The sequence below is a fragment of the Megalobrama amblycephala genome, linkage group LG3 (genome assembly GCF_018812025.1).
Source record: "Megalobrama amblycephala isolate DHTTF-2021 linkage group LG3, ASM1881202v1, whole genome shotgun sequence".
In the NCBI taxonomy this organism is placed as follows: domain Eukaryota; kingdom Metazoa; phylum Chordata; class Actinopteri; order Cypriniformes; family Xenocyprididae; genus Megalobrama; species Megalobrama amblycephala.
This window is the reverse complement of record NC_063046.1, coordinates 42,254,052-42,279,749: the sequence shown is the minus strand read 5'-3', so window position 1 is coordinate 42,279,749 and position 25,698 is coordinate 42,254,052. Positions and strand designations below refer to the sequence as shown.

Sequence of the window (25,698 nt, the reverse complement as noted above, 5' to 3'; positions counted from 1 at the left end):
GCGACGCTCTTGTCTCCATGAGTACAGTAATAAACGATGGTAACTTAAATCTCATTTAACAGTACATTAACAACATGCTAACAAAACATTTAGAAAGACAATTTACAAATATCACTAAAAATATCATGTTATCATGGATCATGTCAGTTATTATTGCTCCATCTGTCATTTTTCGCTATTGTCCTTGCTTGCTTACCTAGTCTGATGATTCAGCTGTGCACATCCAGACGTCCTGCCCTTGTCTAATGCCTTGAACATGGACTGGCATATACAAATATTGGGGGCGTACATATTAATGATCCCGACTGTTACGTAACAGTCGGTGTTATGTTGAGATTTGCCTGTTTTTCGGAGGTCTTTTAAACAAATGAGATTTACATAAGAAGGAGGAAACAATGGTGTTTGAGATTCACTGTATGGCATTTCCATGTACTGAACTCTTGTTATTCAACTATGCCGAGGTAAATTCAATTTTCCATTCTATGGCACCTTTAAAAGTGTAATTCGCCAATTTCTCTCAAAAATATCCTGTCATGAATGGTGCAAATTAAATTCAATGGTAGGCAAGGCCGCGAAGCATCCATCAGTTGTATCGTTCATTGCACGGGAAACGAAGGACGCATTTGAAAAAGCCTTCGCCATGCAGCGGTGACACAATCGGGCTTCAAATGTGGCTGTCAAATGATGCAGCCTCGGAATTGGGACGCAGCTAGTGATGATTCATTAGCAGCTTGGGCCGCTGTATGTAAGCTGTCCACCATATTGGAATGGTCAAAGAGGCCTGTTAACATTCAAGAGCAAGTTGACTCCATTTGCAACCACAGTTAGACACATGTATGAATATCTATAGCCTATCTGCAATAGACTTTAGCAGATTATTTTGCTAACCTACCACAATACTACAAGACAAAGGTGTCAGCTAACATGACACCATCAAACAACCAAAGTTACCATAGTTTAAATCCCTGTAATATTGAGTTAATACATATAAAAACACCACCACAACAACAACAAAAAAAACAACAACACATTCTCACCTGTGAAAGTTTATCCCATTTCGTTGGAAATTTAAATCTCTGTGGTGTTGTGGCATCATTGATTGTTACTGTGAGTGATGACACATTGACTGTTTTAAGATGGCGGGTGCACCAACTTTTCTGGAGTGGTCGAATGTGGTATCAAAGACTATAGAATAACACAAGACGCGTCACTCATATTATTATGAATGGGAGTAAGTGCAACGCGCAATATGGCGGAATAAGTCCCGCCTTCTAAATAAGAGCCAATCGCCTATTGGTAAAGTCATCGCGTCACTGCAGCGGCCGTTAGAAGCTCCGGTTTCTATAGAAACAGCCAGATGCACGCCTCCAAAATGAGGCACAAGAGACGCGCATTTAGGACTGCGCATGCGCATGCGCATTAGGTTGATCCAGCCTGAAAAATATCGTTTTTTTGGCATGATTCGAGCGTTTAGAAACAATATTTATGAGACGGTTGTTGTCAGATTTCATTGGTTATTTCAAATATGAAATTTAATTGAAAGCTTGGCAAACAGCTTTAGAGAATTTGATATTTCCCCATTCAATGAGATAGGAGCTGCACTTGGATGCCCGAGAGGTGTTTCAAAGATGGCCGCCAAGTGAAATGACTCGTCTTAAAGGGACTTTGGTGGTATCTACATATAAATATTGTATCTGCTTCCTTTTCTGATGACTTCTGAAGGCTTTGGGCGAACATCCCCTCCAACTGTCAGTCTGCTGTGAGCTTTGAAAACAAACTGAATGCAACGCCTACTTTTCTAGATCCAATCAATTCCCAAAGGAAAAAAACAAGTCTCGCCCTCTATTTTTCACATTCCATATTCCGTTTCACTTGGCAAAAACACGTCACAATACTGAAGTGAAGTCAGTCGCAACTTCTGGTTCATGCAGACTTTAAAGACGTCTGTCTAGCACCTGTTTACATTGAAAAAGAATGAAAAAGTAGGGCAGTGGAATGGAAAAACGCGCTCAGTGTGAACGGCCCCTAACACTGCATCATTTCACACTGCACACATTTGGCACCGCAATGCGGGGTTAACACGCTGCGGTAAAAAGGTAAAAAAAGTGGTGCCAACCCTGCTTCTAAATTACAAGTGTGAAACGTCCCTTTTACCCCGGGGTTAAGTGCAATGTGAAAAGCCCTACAGCTATTTTAAGTCTTGTATTACAAATGCACAAACTCCTTTTATAGTGCTGTTTGTGCTTGACTGCCCCATTCACTCATTCGTTGTATGGAAGTCATACAAGTTTGGAATAAACAATGACAACACTTTAATTTACCCTACTATTTCTGAATGAACTATTTCTTTGAAGTTTTAACATCACATGCTCAATAAAAACATCAAATGTTGAGGTTTCACAGTACCTTTCTCTCAATGATTTCTACTGCGAGATGCTTTGCCTGCTGGAAGCTGAGGCGTCCCTCAGGGATCTGTACCTCCTCTTTAAGGAGCCCGATCTGAAAGTGGATGTGTATGGGCCCTGCCATGGTGGATTCTGGCCCCATAGACAGATGAGAGAAAGAACCTGAAAGAAAGAGAGGTGGTCATCTCAGATCAAACGACGTTCCTTTAGACGTTCACAGGTTCAGACTTACCTGCACCCGTCTTGATGTTTTTTTGAACTGTCTTGTAATTGCAAAACTGTTTTAGAGTGTATGACTAATGGTTAAAAAAAAAAAAGCATCATCAGAAAGTCCTTAAGTTCTTCAGAAGGAAAGGGCTCCAAAGGGGAGGCAGCAACTAAAACTAGCATTGACCTGCCTTTGTTAACATTAAGTTTAAACCTTTATATAGTAATGCTCTGAAAGAGGAACTTACCAGTAATATGACTGCTGATGTCAACGCTTTTTGGGCGGAGGTTTTTGTTGGCAGCCATTTTCTTTACGTTGGTGAAGTCGAACTAGCGCATTTCACAGACCTGTTTCAGACGCTTCTGTCGCTGCTCTGGTTTCCTCATGCGAGGGCTTCAGCAGTCAAAAGACAGGCAGCTGAGACAGGAAGTTGACACTCAAACTTCAGTGTTTCTGTATGTGACATGAGTGGGTCTGCAGAGCTGCCCACCAAACACAAATATAACGCCTCAAATGTTATCTGATGAACTTTAAAACTGTTGGAAACTGAAAGCAAATGTGGTAGGGCTGGGGTCAAGACCCCTTTAGTCTACAAAGGGACCAATTTCAGTTTAATGCTGTCCAAATGTGCATTAAATCACTGGCTTGTGCTATACAGAGATCCAATGTCAAACTCTGATATATAGGCTATCATAATTTCTCCAGTCAGGTAATCTAACACTAATAGAACACTAATAATATTACTCTCAAACTTACATTTACTGCTCCAATAGTGACTGTAACTAAATGACAGACCTTTAACAGTAAACATTTAAAGCTTACCAAGTGTAAAAAAAAAAAAGAATTAAAAAAAAAGGCTGAAGGTCTGTGCTGAGTTTCGTCGTAGACATGAGTTTCTGGTTAGGTTTCTGGTTCTGGATATGCTTTAACTGTCAAGCCAGCATGATAAAGACACACACAAACATTAATTTGGTTTGAAAAGCAGAGTTTATTTCGAACCTTTTATTAAAACATACATGAGGTTGGCCCCTTCACAAGTGAAATGCATTTCTGAGGAAGGATGTTGGGCGGCACGGCTACATTCTACAGAGCTGGTAGACGTTTCCCTTCACAGCTGATCTGGGTACAACAGGTTTCTACAACCCTACGATTTCTGATTAAGACAGGGGGCGCTGTTCTGAGATCAGTGCAGAAGGGCAACTGTAACTGCAGCACAATATAACCAGTGAGGCGTACATTACATGTGGTGAGAGAAAGGCATCACAAATCATCAGTAGTCATGAAAAAACAGGACAGTCAAAGGTGGGTTCACATTCATATGTGGTGTAAACACGGCATTGTTAGAAACTACACACCTGTCTGTGCACGAGGTGAATAAACAAGTGTGTTTTTGTAGTTGTGAGTCAAAAATTGAGTATTTTACAATCAATAGTGACATTCATAATCTTTATCTTCAATTCCTTCATACCAACATTCATTACTGATAATTTTCATCACTTTATTTTTTCTCTTCACTCAAGCACTTTTTAGAACCCTTATTTTGTTCATCCTAACAAAACGCAATAATTAAAATGAACCCATTGGTAACTTCTTGCAATACATTCTGATCGAGTAAATCTCACAAAACTAATCAAGAACAAGTCTGTCATATTTCACCAAAAAACAAGAAAAAAAAATTGAATGAAATTTGAGAATTATATAGAATTAAGATTTTTTTTTTTTAAGGACCATTATGATATTTAGCATTGTGACATCAAGGGCAACGAAGCATATTACAACACAATGTGAAATAACTGCTATACATCAGTGGTGAATTATTTATTAATTATGGTAGTATTTGTTGTTATGCCTTTAATTTATGCATATATAATGCATATATAGTAATAGAATTTGGGGGGGAAATGTGCTGTGATGAAAATAATGTGACAATGCAAAGGCGATGGTCCATTTTCTTTATACAAATTATAACTGCATAAGCTTTTAGGTGAAATAAGGAGACATTTATTCATGAGATTCACCTGTTTGTATGGCTGGATCCAAAAGCTACTGTCATCTGTGCATTCAGAGATGAAACTGAGATCATCATCATTGCTCTGACGAACACAGAGGGGAAAAAAAAATCACTCAAATAAACCCAATATCAAACACACAAATCCTGCACATCTTAATGATAAAAAAGGTAAAAGATTCACATAAAGGTGAAAACATTTACATACACTAAGACATTTGTTGTTCCTGTTAGGATATTTAATAATTAATCAACATGAAATGGACAAAAGATAAAACAAAAACAGGAGGAATTGTCTGTTTTAGACACACACTATGATTCATATGGTGTTCTGGCGGCTAGAAAATCATGTAAAAGGAAAAACGTGTCACATTATAGACTGATGGAAATTTCCAGTTATATATGGTTGGCCTTTTCCACCACATTATTCTATATTTTTACAGCTATGACAGACAGAGCTGGGGTTCTAGCAGTCAGATAAAACAAATGAGTGAATTATGAATCTAGAGTTGCAGAATTGCCCCAAACCCCTAATAAATAAGAGCCTTCAGTTTGTAAAGCAGAATTCTTCACTGTACCGTTCAACACATTTTCCAGTCGCTCCAGGACAAAAATCCACCTACAGTGTAAACAAAATCCTTGTGCGCTAATTTTGCAAAACAAAAAAAACTTAAATAATTTAAATCATTATATACATAAAACTCGGAAGGCAAAAGTGAGGTTGTACCAGTCAGTGCTCATCCGTCTCTGACCTCTAGGTTCATATTTTTCGTAAGTGCATTCGCAATATAGTTTTCGCACCATTTCAACTCGGTGAGGTCGTTTTGTGGAAGGAGTTAGCATATATGACCTTTCTGTTTTTTAAATGGCAAACCCATAGCGCAATCCCAGTGAAAATATATGTTTTGTACAGACAGTATTACTTTATTGTTGTATGCTAAACTACTCAATTTTGATGCCATGCTATGACGTAATTTTACCACTGAATGTCTCTAGAGCAGATCGTCTGCCTGTGGTCTAGTAGGTGATAGCGTGCTACATTGCGTTTTATCTTTTACATTTGCGTTTGTTGAGTGTGGCTAATGGCAAAGCAGATGGACGTTGCCCAGATTATGCAAGCGATGTGAAACTAAAAGACATTTTTGCTTTTAAGACCTTTTTCTTAGGAAAACGTTTTGAATAAGGAACATTTAATGATATTTTCGATTCAAGTAGGTAGCAAACAGCCTCTCCGTTTGGCCTTTTCCACGTCTAGACACTGTTTTCTAACTGATCAGAGAGCTGCGTCTGGTCAGGTCCACATTACTAGCGCTCAGTCCCCTGGATTCTGACAGGCCGCTGTTAGATTCCTGAAGACACACACACACATTTGGTATCATGTAACTTAATACAGTAGGAAAACATCAATTTTAAACAGTTTAAAAGTGCAGTAAGCGATTTCTGAGAAATGTTGTTGAAAGTGTTCCGGACCACAACACTTGTAACTAATCAGCAGTAGGGGGCGTGTCCACCCACGGTGGGGGAGGGGACAGAATGAGTGAGCCAATCAGTAGTAGGGGGCGTGTCCACTCAGATTATACACTACCGTTCAAAAGTTTGGAGCAAGTACGATTTTTGAAAGAGGTCTCTTATGCTCAAGAAGCATAAGAAATATTATTACAACAACAAAAGAACTCTTTTCTATGTGAATATATTTTAAAATGTCTTGTGACCAAAGCTGAATTTTCAGCATCATTACTCCAGTCTTCAGTGTCACATGATCCTTCAGAAATCATTCCAATATGCTGATTTGCTTCTCAATAAACATTTCTGATTATTATCAATGTTGAAATTAAATATAAAAAGGTCTTTACTGTTACTTTTGATCAATTTTATGTATCCTTGCAAAATAAAAGTATTAATTTCTTTAAAAAAACACACATGAAAACACACCTGTGAGGTTTCTTCTGCACTCTTGTTGAGGAAATTTAAGGAGCTGGCCCTCTTCATCCTTTTGAACCAAACAAAAACACCAGTTACAGGACCATATCAGAGCAGTTTGTGTGGTTGTCAGGTGTTTTAGAGAAGATCATCCCTGATGTGTTGCGGTTTAATCTCACCCGGGGTTGCGTGGCTCCTGTGGGCCGCTGCCCTGCAATTTCTTTACCAGCATCTCGCTGCTGCGGCGCAGGGCTTCACGAATCTTCCCGAATGAGCCGCTCCTGCGCAGGGCGCCGTTGCCATCCTGTGCCCAGAAAATATGGTCAACTTCAAGCTTTTTTATATTATATTATATATATATTAGCTGGGTAGTAACTGATTACATGTAATATGGCTTACATAATCAGATTCCAAAAATGAAGTACTTGTAATTAGATTATGTAACATTTTAAAATACTCGTAATCAGAGTACAGTTACTTTCTGTTGATTACATGTTATTCTCCCATAGAAAGCAACAAAATTTCAACATTGAGGTTGAACCACTGTCACCTTGACAATTTTAACAATGTCTTTACTACTTCTCTGGACCTTGAATGTGGTCATTTTGTTGCTTTGTATGGGAGATAAAAAAAAAATGTGTTAATTTGTGTTACGAAGATGAACAAAGGTCTTACGGGTTTGAAACAACATGAGGGTCAGTACTTAATGACAGAAATTTCATTTTTGGGTGAACTAACCCTTTAATTGCACCTTTAAAAGCTTTTCATTATCATTACACTTAATAGCTTTTCATTAATAATAATAACTATTATTCATAATTGAGCACCAATAATAAATGATAAGAACTGAGCATCAAATCAGCATATTAGAATGATTTCTGAAGGATCATGTGACACTGAAGACTGGAGTAATGATGCTGAAAATTCAGCGCTGCATTGCAGGAATAAATTACATTTTAAAATGCATTACAATATAAAAAAAACATAAGGTCAAAGAGCTCCACTGACCCCGCTCCACTCGGCTTCGTCACCATCACAGTCTCCTCGGGGGCCTCCGGGGCCGTTTACTCCATCCCGGTTCTGACGTCTGTCCCCTCCAGCACAACCTCCGTCCTTCAGCAGCTCCACCACTTTACTCTGATTAATCGCATCAATGCCCTGCCAGACACAGAGCGAGATGATTTCATTAGCTTTTGCACCGTTCTTGTGATATTTCTATTTGTTGACAGCAGGGTTATTACAGTTCAGTGAAAATTAAACTAAAACTAAAACCATAAAAAAATAAAAATAAATAAAATTGCTTAGAATAAATCAAATGTTAAATATTACTAAAATAATATAATAAAATATATTATATAAAAACATTTTATTTCAGCTTGTTTTTATAAAAAAATAAAAACTTAAGAAAATAGTGTCTCAATGACACTAAAATAACAGTCAATTAAAATATATCAATTTCAGTTTAAAAAAAAAGTTTTTTTTTTTTTTTTATTATTTAAATTTTATTAAATGGGGACAATTGACAGTCAATGACAGACCCAGAATTAGCTACAGAGATAAATTTCATCTGCAGTACCTGGGCCTGAGAAAATGACATAGCTAAAACATTATTTATTTATTTATGATTTAATGCCATATCAGCAGCAATGGCTATATTCATGGCAATCAGCAGTATCACTTCAATACATTGTTTACAATAATTTAACAATTTTCCTAAAACATTAATCAACAATAACATATATTATAATATTCCACACCTAACAACTGAATATGCATTCAAGATAATATAATACAAATACATACAAAGAAGATACACTATAGGTATTACATCTATAGTAAAACATGCAAGAAAATGAAATTAATCATGGAGGTATTCTTAACAACTCTTATAAACCTCCTCTTCATGTATGAGTCATTTGCACAGGAAGTTGACTACACAAGTAAAGCATCAGGTAGGAAATCCGTGTGTGTGTGTGCGTTTGTACCTGTTTGCGGTTCTTGGTCGCACACTCCTCCAGTGTTTCAGCGGCCTCCAGTTTACCCTGCCTGCGGTACAGAGCGCCCAGACTCTTCAGTGTGGTGTTCACAGTTGGGCTGCATGAGAGAAACATCCACACACATTCAACAGAAGAATCACTCCAAAACTACAGCTGCATCCGAAATCACACACTCTCTGTGTAGGTACTTATTTTGAATCAGTACTTGCTTTGTGAATGCTAAAAAAGTATGTTTATATAGTATGAATGAGTATAATATGAATGTAATCCAGACACACTACATCCGCCATGTTGTCATTATCATGTGACCTACCAGTATGAGTTACGTCGCTTCACCTCCATTCACAAATCCTCTCCCGTGGTCTCATGCGATAGTAAATTGTGCATTGAATGCGTACTTCAGAATCTCATATTGTTTTATGAATACTATGAATTCGGACATACTAATCTTTTCACGTACTGTTTTTCGACTATTATTCAGTAAGGAAATATGCAATTTCAGATGCAGCCATTGCTTCCACATTTTGATACCCATAATCCTCTGAGGGCACCTGCACGCTCACCTGTCCACTTTACAGGCTTTGTACCAGCTGCCGTACTCTCCGTAATGACCGGAGTCCTTCCTCTTTCCCTGAAATGACCATCAGATTCATATGAATTCATATTAACCACACAGATTATAATATAATTAAAAGAGAGCATTAAAAAAAAAAAAAATCAAAATTGGTATAAACTATATAAATAGAGGAGGACAAGACTGAACTGTTATATATCTATATATACAAATAGTTATTTTTTGTTTATTGCTGTAAAAAAGAAAAAGTTATATTGATTAAATTATTAATATAAATAAGTTTACTAATATAGATAAATAAAATTAATATATTTAAGTAGATACAGACATAAATATAAGTACAACGTAACAAAATAAAATAAAACAAACAATACGGCTTAATTTTTTATACTTTTTTTCAGTCTCTTCTGCTCACCAAGTCTGCATTTGATCAAAAATACAGTAAAATTGTGAAATATTATTACAATTAAAAATAAGTTTTCTATTGTAATATGTTGACTTAAAATGTAATTTATTCCTGTAATCAAAGCTGAATTTTCAGCATCATTACTCCAGTCTTCAGTCACATGATCCTTCAGAAATTATTCTAATATGCTGATCTGTATCCTCAAGAAACATTTCTGATTATGTTGAAAACAGTTGTGCTGCTTCATATTTTTGTAGAAACTTGTCTTTTTTTGAAATAGAAATCTTTTGAAATCTGTCACTTTTGATCAATCCTTGCTGAATAAAAGTATTAATTTCTTTGAAAAAAATTGACCCCCAAATACATTTATACCAATATGTAAATAAAGCCTGTAATACCTTGCTCTCCTCTCGTTCCTCTGCATGCATCCAGATTGGCTTGTTATCATCTGAGGGGAAAACATTATTCTCATTATATGCAATAAAGCAAAAGTAGGCTTGTTTTTTTTTTTTTTAAGATTAATTCAGTAGTTTCTGCTTTTGAGTGTTTCTAGCATTTTAGATTTTAGCATCAGATACTGAGTGGCTAGTCTTCTTTTATTTACTATAATTAGCTTGTTGAAGCTTTTAGGAAAAGCAGGTGGATGTTTGATCATAATCCTGTAAGTGTCTGATTGACTTAAAGGGCTGCGATGTCACAACAGACGGCCACAGTGAACAAGATTAGACAAAACCTCTGAAAGATCAAACATCTCATTTCATCCTGAGAAAAAACAGATAATGAAGATAAAAAAAAAAAAACACATTTCCATAAAAAGGTTTATGTAACTCGCATAAAATAAGAATATATGCATGAATGAATGATTTCCATGCACGCATAATTAAAGCAACATTGAACTCATCTTCATGAAATGTGTTTTATGATAAGTACATACTGTTGACCGATCCGAACTCTTTCTCATGCGCGCGGGTCAGAATCTCCTTGTAAAGCGTCTCTGCGTCTTTGAATTTGCCCTGTTTCAGGTAACACGTCGCCTGTGGAGGAAAAAGATCACGATCGATGAGCTTCAGACAGAATAATGCTCTCGGGTTTTCAGATCCACAGCCAAACGTTCACGTTTCGCATCAAAATTCACCCAGACGGCTTGTTTTTTGTGGACTGCGTCTGCATTTTCTCCAGACAAAAGATGATAATGATCTTTATTGACCTTGAATATGTACTTTCTAGAATAGGAGCACATGATATAGGAAGCTCAGATTTATTCTGCTTGCTCTCAACATCAAAAAACTCTTCTTTTCGTTCATATATTGTGCTGAGAGGATTTTTTCTTCTTGTGTAAGTTCAGGACAGTATGAAATATATATTCTATATTATTTTGTTGGCAATAATTCATCGTGATTACATTAATGCGCTTTTTATTTGGCCTTTAAAACGACAGTAGACGTGTCAACTCATTGAGATTCATTTCTGTGAATCAGTCCATTTCAACTTCATCTGCAATATCACAAAAAAATTTCTTCTATTCACAACAAATATATGAATATCACATCACATTGAATATCACTAAAAAAAAGAGGACATTTCAACATAATATTTTGCTATCTCGCCTCACCAGGTTGTTTTTGGTCTTGGCCACATTGGGGTCGTCAGCGCCCAGTTTGTTCTCATAGATCTCGAGCGCCCTGCGGTAATAATACTCCACTTCCTCATACTTGCCCTGATTCTGACACAACAGTGCCAGATTATTGAGCTGCTTCGCCACGTCAGGGTGGAATTTACCTAGAACCTGCAAACACACACAAACGTTTGCATATATATGTAAATATAGCAATACTTGCTTACAGAGCATCATGATATATTAAAATTAAATGAATCTTTTCTCCACCTTCTCCCGGATCTCCAGAGCTCTCTTGCAGAGCGGCTCGGCCTCCTTGTGTTTCCCGCGCTTGCCGTACAGCACGGCGAGGTTGTTGAGCGTGGCAGCCACAGCGGGGTGATCTTTACCCAAAGTTTTCTCTCTGATGGCCAGAGCGTCGTTCAGCAGGTGAGCCGCCTCTTTATACTTATTCTGATCCCTGGAAGAACACATGGGAAATCAGAAGGAATGTTGAAAGATACAGTACAACTTACTGAAATGTATCATGTCTCATGTAATCGCTCAATCACAGAAAAGACGTCAATAAAACACTGTAAACAATGTCACATAATGTTACATTTACCTCAGAAAAGCCTTCAATGTCCATAAAATCGTAAATTAGCTAGAGGAGGAGCATTTTGCTAAATATATGCACTGTATTATATTTCTACTTGACCTGTTAGTGTTGTCTTCAATATTTAATGTATGTTTAAATAAATCTGTCATGAAAACAAGTTATTATAGCCATCATTTAAATGTTAATATTTCATGACTTCCATCTTTCAGTCAAACACAATCGGAGTTAAATTAATAAATATTCTGGCTCTTCCAAGCTTTATAATGGGAGCGAGTAGTAACAGATTTTAAAGCCCAAAAAAAAAAAAAACACATCCATCCATCATAACAGTAATCCACACGGCTCCAGGAGGTTAATAAAGGCCTTCTGAAGCGAAGAGATGGGTTTTTGTAAGAAAAATATCCATATTTATAACTTTATAAACTAGAATCACTGGCTTCCATACGCGAGTCAATTCCGGTGGAAGAGTTTTAACTTTGACCTGACACGATAGAGCAAAACAAACCTCCGATCACGAATGAAGTCTAAAACAAGAATTTTTAAAAGGAGATTGAGTTTGTCACCCAGCCCTATTTGTTTGAACTGCGAAAGGCGTTTACTCTCACCTAAGCTTACACTAAATCCTAATCCTACTAATCCCACGTCATACACCGGAACTCTACTCTCAAGAAACGTGCGGACGGACGTTACCAGAAACTAGTGATTATAGTCTATAAAGTTATAAATATGGATATTTTCCTTACAAAAACCCATTGCTTCGCTTCAGAAGGCATTTATTAACCCCCTGGAGCTGTATGGATTACTTTTATGATGGATGGATGTGCTTTTTTGGGCTTCTAAATATTGGTTATTACCATTTATACAAATATTGGTTATTACTATTTACTCCCATTATAAAGCTTGGAAGCGCCAGAATATTTTTTGATACAACTCCAGTTGTGTTTGACTGAAAGAAGATATACACCTAGGATGGCTTGAGGGTGAGTAAATTATGGGATAATTTTTGGGTGAACTATCCCTTTAAGTAAACTGGTAAAATTTTGAATCCTAAAAGTAAGACTGATTACTCTTTGACTAACTGCTAGTTGGTCAGACTAGTTTTTAAGACACAGTCACAGCCTTTGTTTATGCAACTGGTCACAGTTTTGGAGCTCTCTCTGACCTGTACACCAGGGCGAGGATGTTGAGCATGGTGGCCACATCCGGGTGGTCGTGTCCGGAGGTTTTCTCCAGGTCCTCCAGGGCCTGTTTGCAGAGCGGCACGGCCACCTCATAGCGGCCCTGAGAGGCGTACTGGATCACCAGATTGTGGAGGGTTCGGAGGCGGGCCGGGATCTCGTATCCTCCCTGCTGTGCCGCCACTTCACCACTGGGCTGAGCTGGAGAGACAGGGTAAAAATGAGGTCAGGTGTCAAGTTAGTCACACACCCATCTCGATAAAGCATCTTTCTCTCTCACCTGGTCCCTGGTCGTCATCATTTGGAAAGAGATCATCCAGATTGTCCTTCTCCTTCTCTCCAGCCTTCTCCTCCGAGGGCGAGGTGTCCTCATCCAGCTTACGGATCTGGTTCATAAACTCGAGGTGTTTCTTCTCCTCCTCCAGCTGTGCGACGCTCTGCTCGCTCTTCTGCAGCTTGTGTTGAGTGCTGGCCAGCTCGTCCCGCAGCCACTGGTTCTCCTGGCAGAGCCGGCGCACCTGAGCACGCAACTTCTGCTTCTCTGACTCCACGGCGCTCAGGTGACCCGATAGAGCGATGATCACCTGACACAAGACAGAGAACACTTGTGTTTTTCTGATTTAGGTTTAAAGGGAGATATAACAATCTTCATAACATACGCAACTGACTTGAGATAGAAATTAATACTTTTATTCAGCAAGGATGCATTAAATTAATAATCAAAAGTGATAATGACATATATACTGTTACAAAAGATTTCGTAGATTTCATATAAATGCTGTTCTTTTAAACTATACATCAAAGAATCCTGAAAAATATATCATTGTTTTCACAAAAATATTAAGCATTGATAATAATAATCAGAAATGTTTCTTGAGCAGCAAATAGAATGATTTCTGAAGGATCATGTGACACTGAAGACTAGAATAATGATGCTGAAAATTCAGCTTTGATTACAGGAATAAACTGCATTTTATAATAAATTCACATAAAAAGTTATTTTAAATTGTAATCATTTCACATTATTACTGTTTTACTGTATTTTTCATCAAATAAATTAAGCCTTGGTGAGTAGAAGAGACTTTAAAAAAATTATCTTAAATTATATTATAAAAATCTTACAAACCCTAAACTTATGAATGTTAGTGTATGATAAAATTTTAAATATTATATCTGTATAATATCTAGCTATTACTGTCAACTTTCCTTGTAAAAAAAAAAAAAAAAATTAAAAAAGTTTTTTCCCCCTTTGCAAACAAAAAAACCAACTTAACATTTGATGAAAAAGTTCAATTTATATATGTCTGGAAAATGCACAATTAAAAAAAAAAAAAAAAAAAAAACTTTAAAATACATATTAAATAATAAACATAAAAAAATACACATTTAAAACAAAAATACCATGTATTATAAATACCATGTAATATAAATTATGCAATTATTTTTCTGAAAACATTTATAATTTACATTTTATTTTTTTTTTATCATCATTTTTCTTGGTGGGCCAATAAAAATTTCTTTAAAAAAAATCTTTACACTTTACAGTTGAGCCCTGAATGTGATTTCTGTAATTAATTTCCAGGCCCTTTTTCATTCCTTTCTAGATGTTTCCAAATTAAAAACAAGAGCTTCACATTTTCTGCAGTAAATGCTCTGCTAAGATGTGTAAGGTGGTTGCCACTTATAAAAGTAATACCATAACTAACCTGGTTCAAATTACTGCAAACTCTACAAACAGTTTAGGATATTTTTGTCTTTCCTAGATCAAACAGTGTCACAGACTTGTGATATTGAGGTACCTGCGCCTCTCCCAGTCCCAGCTCGATGTCCTCCAGGCTCTTACGGAGCAGGGTGGATTTCTCCTGGGCGCCGGGAGGCTGAGCGCAGTCCAGTATGGAGTTGAGGAGCTGTGCGTGTTCCCCGCGCAGCGTCTCCAAACCCTGCATCACCGCTTTAGTGTTCAACACGATCTCATCCTGCGTGAGCCGCTCCAGGGCCTCTTCTCGAGGGTACACCATCGTGGACATCACCCGCGGGACACGCCGCTCGCTGATAGGGATGAGAGGAAGACAGAACGGATGAATTTTTTTGTGATTACACACATCAAACAATCTAAAATAACACAGGCTCTAAAATGCGCAAAATGACTCTAGTCCTCCATTAGAGCCTGAAGAGCAGGATCATCACAGCATTGCATTACAACACCTCACACCCAAAAACAGCCAATCTGGCAACACAGACCATAAGTGCTGACAAAAGAGACCTGCTGCCAAAAAACATCTGTGCTCACATCGATAACCGTAAATTCACAGTCATCAGTGTGATTTAGCTCCAATCAACAGGAAACTGAGCCACCTAAGGAGCTTCATCAAGGTTTACTAATGCAGGAAATAATATACCATTATATAAATTGTTGTACAGTACAGACACAGTTGATTACATGAGATTAATATCAACTATTATACAAACAAAACAGATCTGGAAAAAAGTTGGTAATTCATGAAGAGGTGTAAAGATATCATTGAAATGATTCAAACTTTTAGAGTCGATTCCCAACTCCTCAGAATCAAAGAACTGATTCTTTTTGCGATCGACTCCCTTCAGTTACTGAATCTGACTTGCTAACTCATCTGTAAGTTATCTTTACATTCAGTGATTTTCATCTTCAAATTAATCAAATTCATGTGTTCTTCTGATTTGTATATATATATATATATATATATATATATATATATATATATATATATATATATATATATATATATATATAAAATTTGAAATGTAATATTTACATTTATATTTATAAATATTATTATTAAAATAATAGTATTAATAACAATACTATAAAATAATAATAAATACATAATTATAATATACTATATAATATTTAGAAAATATTGTATATATATATATATATATATATATATATATATATATATATATATATATATATATACACACACACACTTATATAAATAAATTACAAAACAAGTTGCGTTAAGGGTATAACCATGTTTTAATGTTTTATTATTTATAGTTATTATTTAAATGATAAAAATTTAAATAACATACATATATATAAGCGAACTGTCTACATTACAAAGTTGTTTCATCTAGAAAGTTCGCATATATTGCAGTACTAGGACGTTCTTTTCCGCCGATTTCACCTGCATTTCCAGCAGAGGCGCCATTCCCCATTCAACACGCCTATTGACTGCAATGCAGCAACACAGCGGAGAGTCCCACATTAAACCACGAGATGTTCATCAGCTTATAAACACATCTGATCAGATCACAAACCGCATCCTGAAGCCCATGAACCTTTATTCCAGCTTTCACAATGACTGACAGCTGCCTGGAATAATTATTTGAAACCTGGAAAAATCCATCAAGGTGACCTGCAGGACAACACCACATCTCTGCTTGCTTGCACAATGTGCGCTTACTCTCTCCCAGACAATTACAACACCTTCAGATCTGATTCTGCACTGCGAGCAAAAACAGGCCCTGCTTTGAAAGCATGTCAATATTGAAACAAACAAACCTACAAAACTGCTATAAGCTTTGCAAATCCCCACAAAACATCAGCAAACACTTATTTTCATCATGCAAACTGCCTCACATCCTCCATTTTGTATTCTCATATACAAATAACTTATTTGAGAATGAATCATGCATATTTGATTCATAACCCCAGAAATATTAATTGCACCATCACTGTCTGGAAGATGAGGACAAAGTCAACAAATGCATCATAAATCCATCATGCATCCTCTGGATTGCTCTAGGCATTGTCTAAACAAATTATAATGTAATATTTATTTATATACAAACATAAACAGCTTTTGCACTATTCACATATGAGCTATTGTTTTTAGCAGATCAGGCTAAACTTCCCCATTCAAACTGAGAGCAGTTTAGCATCCTATTGTATGTTAATTGCAAGAATGTCAGATCAAAAACTGAAGCACAAATCATTTGTTTAAAAATAAGAAACGTACCTTTTAAAGTCCGCTTTTTGGGGTTGTTTTTTAATTTATCTGAATTCGAGCGTGAAGAGTGACTGTTAATGTGATGTTATGGATTCAGACGCGTCCAAAATTCCAGACTCGCACCAATAAAATGATTTCAGCCGTGAATCAGATGAATCCCCGGCGAAAGATGCGCGTCCGATGCGCTTTTGTCTATGACGCGCTTAGCAAAACAAACACCCGTGCGCGCGACGACCCGCTTTCGCTTCGTCCATCCTTCTCGTCACTTTCAGCTCGACAGTTGGAGGATCTTTGTGCTGAAGTGACTGAGGATGACCACAGCAAGCTGAAAATGGCTGATGTGTGTGTTTGTGTTCCCAGAATCCAAAGCCCCTGCGCGCTGACATCACTACACCCGCCCTCCCTAAACCGGGCGTGGACAGCGCTGTGTGCGCGCGCGTTGGAAGGCCGCGCTACTGAATATCAGTATTCATAAATGGGCCAAATAACGTTTTTTTCCCCCCTCTAAAATATGCAACTAAAATGTGTAGTATTTTCTTTACAAACATCTAAAATTATCCGATACAGATAGATTTTAATTGCAATACATACATTGAGAAAACAGCCTTTAAAAATGATTTTTCCCCCTCCACTTCAGTACCACTTACATACACCACATTTTACAGTTTTATTCCTATCTATATTCTGAAGGTTTTTACTAAGGGTTTGTTTATATATCATTCGACTGATTTGTGTTATTCTTAAAAATATCAGTATTAAAAATGTCAGTATTTTCTGACTTATGGAGAGATAAAAACAGATATCGAAAATTCTCTATGTAAAAACCTTTGACTCTAATATTTCAACAAAATGAAACAAGAATTTTTGAACTTGGCTTTATCCAATGTTTACATTTATTTCCTGGAAATGTATGCAAATGAGTGCATTTTAAGTAGATAGTGGCTCATGCATATTTAAACATTTCAGAAAACTTAATACAAAACAATCATCTTAATGTACTGTGATTAAACAACTTGTGATATCTATTTGTTAAACATTTCACTCTATTCACCCATAGTTGTTTGCTTTACGTTCAAACGCAGACTCAGTATTGGCCGACGCTGTACACGTGAGCAGCACGCCGCATGTATGTGATGCTGATGCATGAATCAGTGTTATGCCAAATTTCGACCCCCTGCCAGATTATTACCTTTTATTGCCCCTTCTTTTCTTCCCGTTCAAGAAACACATATCCATATACAATTAAAACTTTGACTCCAAAATAGTTGCCATTTATTGTGTTTTTTTATCTCACAAAGCTTGTTTGAAGGTTGCTGCAAGTTTTTGTGCGTTTGCTCATCATGCATGCTTAAAACACGGACAGCAAGTGTAACATTACAGACAATTTGATTAGTTTGAATTAAAATTCAGTGTGAGTTTTTCCTCTTACTCATCATCTATTTTCTAGAAGGCCTCTAAGCTTTGGTGGACATGCTGACCCTCTAAATTAATAATTTATCAACTTTTCATATCCAATAAGGAATGATCACAGACTTGACAGGACTGTGCAAAACCCCCTAGACATTATCGCTGACTGAAATATTACTGTCTTTTTACAAACCTTAGAACTATGACGAATTTCAAACCCCTGCCAGATTATTACCCCCCCTAGGGTTTAGGAGTAGGTGTGAGGGAGGGGTTAGGATTAGGGGTGGGGTTAAGATTAGGCAATCAGGTAGCGACTTCAACGAGGGGGGTAATAATTTGGCAGGGGGTCGAAATTCGGCACAACAGCCAATAATGAGTCAGTGTTCGAACGTAAACACGGAAGCCTGCACTGCGCTCACTATGTCAACGTATCAGTTCAAATTGTTAAATAAAGTCATTATTTTTGTTTTGTTTTTGCACACAAAAAGCATTCTCGTCGCTTCATAACATTAAGGTTGAACCACTGTAGTCACATGGACTATTTTAACGATGTCTTTACTACATTTCTGGACCTTAAAAGGTGTAATGAAGTTGTGTGGTTCAGAAACCCTCAGATTTCATCAAAAATATCTTAATTTGTGCTCCAGGTCTTATGGGTTTGGGATGACATGAGGGTGAGTAATTAATAATAGAAATGTCATTTTTGGGTGAACTAACCCTTTAATATAATGGGACGTCTTCACAAATATAGATACAGCATTCTGTGTTAAACTTACCAAGTTTTTCATCTGTCATAGGGAGACAAATAATAGTTGCACTGCATTAATCTGCACTTATTTTGTCATACACCAAAAATCCACAATCAACACAAGGGAATATACAAATCTGGTGTGTTTATTAAATAAAAAAAAGAATACAAGTAACACTTCCACTGTCCATACCACATCTATTGATTGACAACTCAATTATGAAAAAGCAGTACTACAAAACATGTCAAATAAAAAAATAACACACAATAAAGGAACATGAGTTCATATTACAAGCACTTTGGATATGTACAAGCATTTTTGTCTAAAGGCAAAAAGGCAAAGAGCTGAAGACTGCTAAAAGAGAATAATGCATGTGCAAAAATACTTATCTCATCCACAAGCTCGGCTTCAACATCTTCAACGTCTAAACGTTACAGAATTAGTAACTTTACACAGCAGGCCGAATCTGCGGTTTGAATCCAGAGCTTGTGGAATTCAGGCATATTATCTCTTGAACAGATTACACTGATGAAGTGGACGAACACCATTCTGACTAGCTTGTTGGGATAATTAGTCGACCAATCAGAACACTCAAATTCACTTCATGTATTCTGTAGAATTTTTACGTGACAAATCAACACAGGTACATACAGAGGTACGAGGACAGGCAAAGACTGGACTCCACACAACACACGGAGAAACAGACAGTCCATGTTCGACTGACGGAAACTAGTAGCTGTTGAAAACTCTCTTTTCATTTTGAAATGAATCATTCGGAAAAATTCAGTACTTGACCATTCACCATCCCAGACTGCTCCATAAATACTGAAAATCATTTTCCATACATACAAAATCACAAACAAAAATAAAAAATGTAACAGCTGACACACTTTGGCAGTGACACTTTTTTTGCCCCTTCTTGTCTTCCCGTTCAAGAAACATGTATCCATATAAAATTTGAACTTTGACTCCAAAATAGTTGCCATTTATTATGTTTTTTTTTGTTGTTTTTTTTAAATCTCACAAAGCTTGTTTGAAGGTTGCTGCAAGTTTTTGTGCGTTTGCTCATCATGCATGCTTAAAACACGGACGGCAAGTGTAACAACATTACAGACATCATTTGATTAGTTTGAATTAAAATTCAGCGTGAGTTTTTCTTTTTATATACTCAACATCTATAAGGGTATTTTCTAGAAGGCCTCTAAGCTTTGGTGGACATGCTGACCCTCGAAATTAATAATTTATCAACTTTTCATATCCAATAAGGAATGATCACAGACTTGACAGGACTGTGCAAAACACCATTGACATTATCGCTGACTGAAATATTACTGTAAGTGTCTTTCTACGAACCTTACAACAGGAATTTAGCTCACAAAGATAGAAATAAAATAAAAATGCAATTGAAAAAACTATAAAAAATGGTGAAACATTAAAAATGTATCAGCTATTTGCTTTATAACAGATACATTCTTAAAGTGTGGATATTTGTTCAATAGAGCGGTATTTATAACCAACATTAACAGAAAGAAATGTTGTTTTCAAGATTTATTCAACCTTCTAGGGCAGAAAAAGTAGAGATGCATTTCATGTACACAAAAGAAATTCGCTCACACTTCAAAACTACTGCTAAAATACAAATAAAAATCTAATTGACCCATCTTGACTTTAATACTTTGTTGTTCTTAATACTAGTTCAAATACCTTAAAACTGATACTTTCATCCCAGACAACATGAAAACTTACTCAGATTAGAAAGATCCAGGTCATATATCACCTCAAAAATCAATAGTGCAATTGACTGTAATACAAATATTTGTTTTAAATCACATTAAAACAAATGCTACCATAATGTATGCAAATAAAACTTTACTGTCACATTACTGTCGTGAAAATTAGACCAATTGTACATTTTTGTATTTCTTTCTTTTGATTTTGTGGTGAAATATGACTCGGACAAGTTCTTTGACAGCTTTTGCGAGATTCGCCCTTTCAGTCTGAAAGTGAATTAGTAATAATATTAGGAGTTCAACAGATTAATTATGTAACAATCACTGTATATTAATAATTCACCAGCAGTTCAAGCTGCAATGATTAGAAGTCGGCCGGGTGGAAAGACGCCGAATCTTGTGCCGTGACTGAAGTGAAGGACGTATAGTTAACACCACAGACTAATCATACCAGTGACCACTACTGTCCACAAACAAACACACACTCGCACAAACCAACACGCACAACACACTGGTTTCACTCTAACTGTGGCACAACATCATTTCATAGATAGTTTTTTTGTTGTTTGTTTTGTTATTATTTTAAAACCACATTTCAGTGACATTTTGTTAGTTGCATTACCTACCACTCACAAGAACATCTCACAAATCTTCTAGATAAAATAAAACCACATTACTTTTGTAAAAGCTGCCATTAGCAGTAATTTAACAAGCTCCATCTAGAAAATAAAGGGATGTTGTAGCTCAAAATTAACTGATCTGAGATCAGTTCTGCTGTTTAGTTCACGGCTGCACTGCAAAAAAGAAATTCCTTACTTAGTATTTTTGTCTTCTTTTGTTTTTGTCTTTTCCAGTACAAATATCAAATAAAAACACTTATAAATCAAGATACATTTACTTGAGAAGCAGATTGACTTGAGATCAATCTTGTTTTTGGAAAAATTTATCAAATTAAATAAGTTTACAGGTATGGACAGATATTTTTTCTTGTTTTAAGCATAAACTCACTTAATTTTGATCATTTTTATTGGGGAAAACAAGACAGTATCTTAAAATTAAGACACATATGGTCTGATATTTTAAGCATAAACTCACTAAATGTAATAATTTTTATTGAAAAACAAGACTTATCTTAAAGTCGTTTTTTATAAATGCATCAAAATGAAAGTTTACAGATATAAACAGATATTTTTGTTCATTCATTTCGATAATTTATAATTCTAAAACAAGACTTAAAAGGGGTCCTTGATAATAATTTCACTTTTAACTTTAGTTAGTGTGTAATGTTGCTGTTAGAGCATAAACAACATCTGCAAAGTTACGTTGTTGTAGTCAATTGTTGTTGCCATGCCGTCTTTTTAAGCCAGGCTGATTCACAAATGAGGGTTAATTCAAATCTGGATTTGCACAAAAGATAAACATGACGGCATATGCTAGTCGATGAGTTGAATCAACTCCACAGCAACTACATAAATGCATCCACTAACCATTCTGAAACATCCAGTTTCATTCTAAAAGCTGTAACTTCTTCCTGAGTCTCTCAATCAGTGTCCGAATCCGGTTTGAACAATGTAAGGCTGAACACCGCCTCTGACAAATCTCATTTTGGCTGCGTGAGATTCTCCAGCTTTGTTGTTGTTGAGAAACCGAAGCGCGAGCTGTTAAAGCTCCGCCCTCTTCTGGGGACACAGAGACTTCTAGTACATATTGTAAAAGGGACATTATAGGTCTATAGTAAATGTAAATATATCTTGATTTAAGAATATTAAGATTTTTGTACTGGAAAAAAACAAATAAAATAAGGCAAAAATATTAGTTTAGAAAATCATTTTTGCAGTGTGTAAAGGTAGTATTCATGAATTAGTATTCATATTTTAAATGGATATTTCATATAAAGGAGCTGATTGCTTCCTGTGCTTTGGACGAAGATATGAAGAAATGAAAGCGAGTTTAAGTGCATAGCATTTGACAACTGACGAAGATGAAACCCTATTAAGTGTACAACTGTAAAAATGCACACAAGAGCCAAAAAAAGCAATTAATCCTCCCTTAATTCTGCTAAAAACACCAGCTCTTTAACATCATAACCTGTGGCATTTTCACCCCTAACCTCGTCCAAAATTAACACCAGGACTTGTTATGATTGATATGACAGCGCTCTCTTATAAAACGAGTTCGCTGTGAACACTCCTTCAGTTCCATAATGTTTACATTCTGATTGGCCAGAGATCTTTGGAGATGGTTTATGAAAAGAAATAAAACCTTAAGATGAGCTACATATTTAAGCTAAAAAGGTCACTTTCTGACGCATAAAGCATAATATGTGTAAAAACGAATATAAAACTAAATCGAAATTGTTTATTCTAGTTAATAGAGTGAACTACGATCTGATGTCATCCTTCTGTACACCAAAGAGAACATAAAACACCGCTGCATTAGCCTCACGGCAGCAGTTAGCAACACGTGCACAAAAGTGCACTATTGAACTAACATTAAAATAACGTTTGTTAACTTTGCCAGTGCATTATGGGTGATGTAGTATAAGACATGCAGGTTAGAGGTCAATAATGCATTTCCAGATTTTCTCAGCTGGAAAGAAAAAACAAATTACGCAAAGTTGATTTTTAAGAAATCTGTAAAAACTCATCAGCTGGCTGATGGGCACCTTGTAGCTCCGCCTTCAATAAATGGGTGTGGAATTGGCTTTTAACTCCGCCCTCTTAATGAAGTTGAGAGTTTTGCGCTTTTTGTAATGTTCATTGGTGCTTTTTTCCTCAAGTGAGACAAAAACATGTTAAATAATCTTTGTTTACAAAAAACTACCATGGTAACTGTAGTTTTAAACAAAATTTCCTAGCTGCTAAATGACTTAGTTGCTGAGTCTGTCATATTAAATGTATTATAATTTAACTTGTGTAACCCTAATTGTAACTTTTATCAGTGAATACAATTACAATGGTAGATTTTAGCAAGGGTTAAACTGCATTCATTGGTGGTTATGGGAAGCCAGTGATGACAGAGATCAGTGATGTCAAGGGTTGTTTGGTGTGACTTAAGCTGTGTCATGCTGTTCAGTAGTCAGGTTGATGGTCAACAGGTGGTGTATCCAAATTTTGTGCTTGGCCCCCATATGTGGCTCTGGGACCTTTTAAAAATAAAAGTGACTAGCGCTGATAAAAGTCTATCATACCCGCCAAAACGAGCTTCTTCAACTCCACCTACCAACCCACCCACCAGAGACTGTGACATGGGAGTCCTGTCTCGACTACGATTGGCCAGCATTCTGAGAGAGGCGGGGTCGGTGTGCAATGGGGTGTGTTTGCAGGTTGAAGAGGCGGGGTTAAGTAAGTGGTCCCTCCTAGGAGGCTGGTTTGCTGTAGCCGAACAATCCCACAGGGAGGTACTTGACGTGAGTTGGCCACTGAGCAGCTAACTGGAAGAACTTCACGTCGTTCCACTCTCCTCCATCAATGGTGACTGAGAAAAGAGGAATATAGATGAAGACTTTGTTTTCTGCGTTACTATTTTGTCATTTAGCTGACAACAAAACGGCTGTAATGAAAGTCTGGTACCTTTCAGGATGGTCTGCTGCTGTTTGGCGGAGCAGATGAGCCGGCTGATGCCCTCGATGACCTGACTCTTAGAGTCCATCTCCCTCTCTTTAGGTTTCTTTCCCAGGAAAATAGTGGGAACTGAAAAAAAAAAGAGAGAGAGTAAGACATATATATTATCTAATTTACAAAATATATTGTCTAATTTACACTACCGTTCAAAAGTTTGGGGTCAGTACTATTTTTTTTCCCCGAAAGGATTTAATACTTTTATTTAGCAATAAATTGACCAAAAATAACAGTAAAGACATTTGTAATGTAATAAAAGATTTCTATCTCAAATAAATGCTGGGTTTTTTTAACTTTCTATTAAAAAAATCCTGAAAAAAATAGGTTTTCATGGTTTTCCCAGGAATATGAAGCAGCACAACTGTTTTCAACATTGATAATAATCATAAATGTTTCTTGAGCATAAAATCATCATATTAGAATGATTTCTGAAGGATCACATGACACTGAAGAGTGGCATAATGATGCTGAAAATTCAGCTTTGATCACAGGAATAAATTACATTTTACAATATATTAAAATAGAAAACAGTTAATTTAAATTGTAATATTTCACAATATTACTGAATTTTTGATCAAATAAATGGTGAGAATAAGGTGATGAAAGTACAATTTAATTTTTATTAATAAATGAAAAACTAAATAAAATAAAATGATATAATTTATACACTCATACAAATTTATATGTAATAATTTTTTTAAAGTTCATAGTGATTTTTAAATTTTTTTTTTTACTGATTTTGTTTTTGCTTTATCCCCCTTGTAATTTAGTTGTTTAAATATTTTTGTTTGAATATTTACTCTGGTCTTAAGTATGCTCATGTATATATATATATACCCCAAAATTCTTCATACAGTGGAATACCAGTAAAACTGATAAAAATTTGGGACCAAAAATTATTCAGACACTTTGACCTGACCATGTTTTGCTTAAGTGTTATCTGACATAATTAAGATAATTTTTTTCTGGCACAGTTTAACTCTGAGATCTTTTCATATTTTATTACCATTTTTTAAACTATAGTGAATAATTTGAATTAATGAATGAAATGTTCAAGGTGTCTGAATAAATTTTGGTTCCACTGTGTATAATATATAATATTATATATATATATATATATTTTATATAATTTATATATATAATTTTTTTACTTTTATTTAGCCATCTGTGTTGCATGGCGAACAAAAACATTGTCACAATTTGTACTAAAGTGAATTATAGTTTGTTAAACACTTTCAGTATTGCTCAAACATGATCTTCTAGATGTTACAAACGGTCATCAGCCTCATCA

General features: G+C 36.0%; 3 protein-coding genes across 5 annotated transcripts in view; all 3 read right to left on the bottom strand.

The window, feature by feature from the left end:
- The window catches only part of LOC125265363 (copper chaperone for superoxide dismutase-like), a 40,795-nt gene extending 37,691 nt beyond the window's left edge, over nt 1–3,104 (bottom strand). Inside the window, exons 1-2 of one of the 2 annotated variants that reach the window (XM_048185507.1) lie at nt 2,861–3,104; nt 2,407–2,567 (exon numbers count right to left, since the gene is read on the bottom strand). In XM_048185507.1, coding sequence (XP_048041464.1) covers nt 2,407–2,567; nt 2,861–2,918 — 219 coding nt within the window. In that variant the 5' untranslated portion in view covers nt 2,919–3,104. Of the gene's footprint in view, nt 1–2,406; nt 2,568–2,637; nt 2,787–2,860 lie in introns of those variants that run through there. The other variant, XM_048185508.1, reaches the window with a different exon arrangement.
- A 477-nt stretch (nt 3,105–3,581) lies between these two features.
- klc2 (kinesin light chain 2) lies at nt 3,582–17,321 on the bottom strand. Its single transcript, XM_048185510.1, has 14 exons — nt 16,911–17,321; nt 14,709–14,958; nt 13,190–13,493; nt 12,894–13,110; nt 11,404–11,593; nt 11,131–11,304; nt 10,453–10,552; nt 9,917–9,966; nt 9,102–9,169; nt 8,527–8,635; nt 7,550–7,699; nt 6,721–6,845; nt 6,554–6,611; nt 3,582–5,970 (listed from the first exon to the last, which is right to left on the bottom strand). Exons 2-14 carry the CDS (start codon nt 14,934–14,936, stop codon nt 5,887–5,889), a joined length of 1,857 nt encoding a protein of 618 aa, XP_048041467.1. The 5' UTR covers nt 14,937–14,958; nt 16,911–17,321; the 3' UTR covers nt 3,582–5,886.
- Nucleotides 17,322–22,400: 5,079 nt separating this feature from the next.
- Nucleotides 22,401–25,698, bottom strand: part of LOC125265361 (phosphofurin acidic cluster sorting protein 1-like) — a 57,553-nt gene continuing 54,255 nt past the window's right edge. For both annotated transcript variants that reach the window (XM_048185504.1, XM_048185505.1), the window contains exons 23-24: nt 24,360–24,479; nt 22,401–24,264 (exon numbers count right to left, since the gene is read on the bottom strand). In XM_048185504.1, coding sequence (XP_048041461.1) covers nt 24,146–24,264; nt 24,360–24,479 — 239 coding nt within the window. In that variant the 3' untranslated portion in view covers nt 22,401–24,145. The remainder of the gene's footprint in view (nt 24,265–24,359; nt 24,480–25,698) is intronic.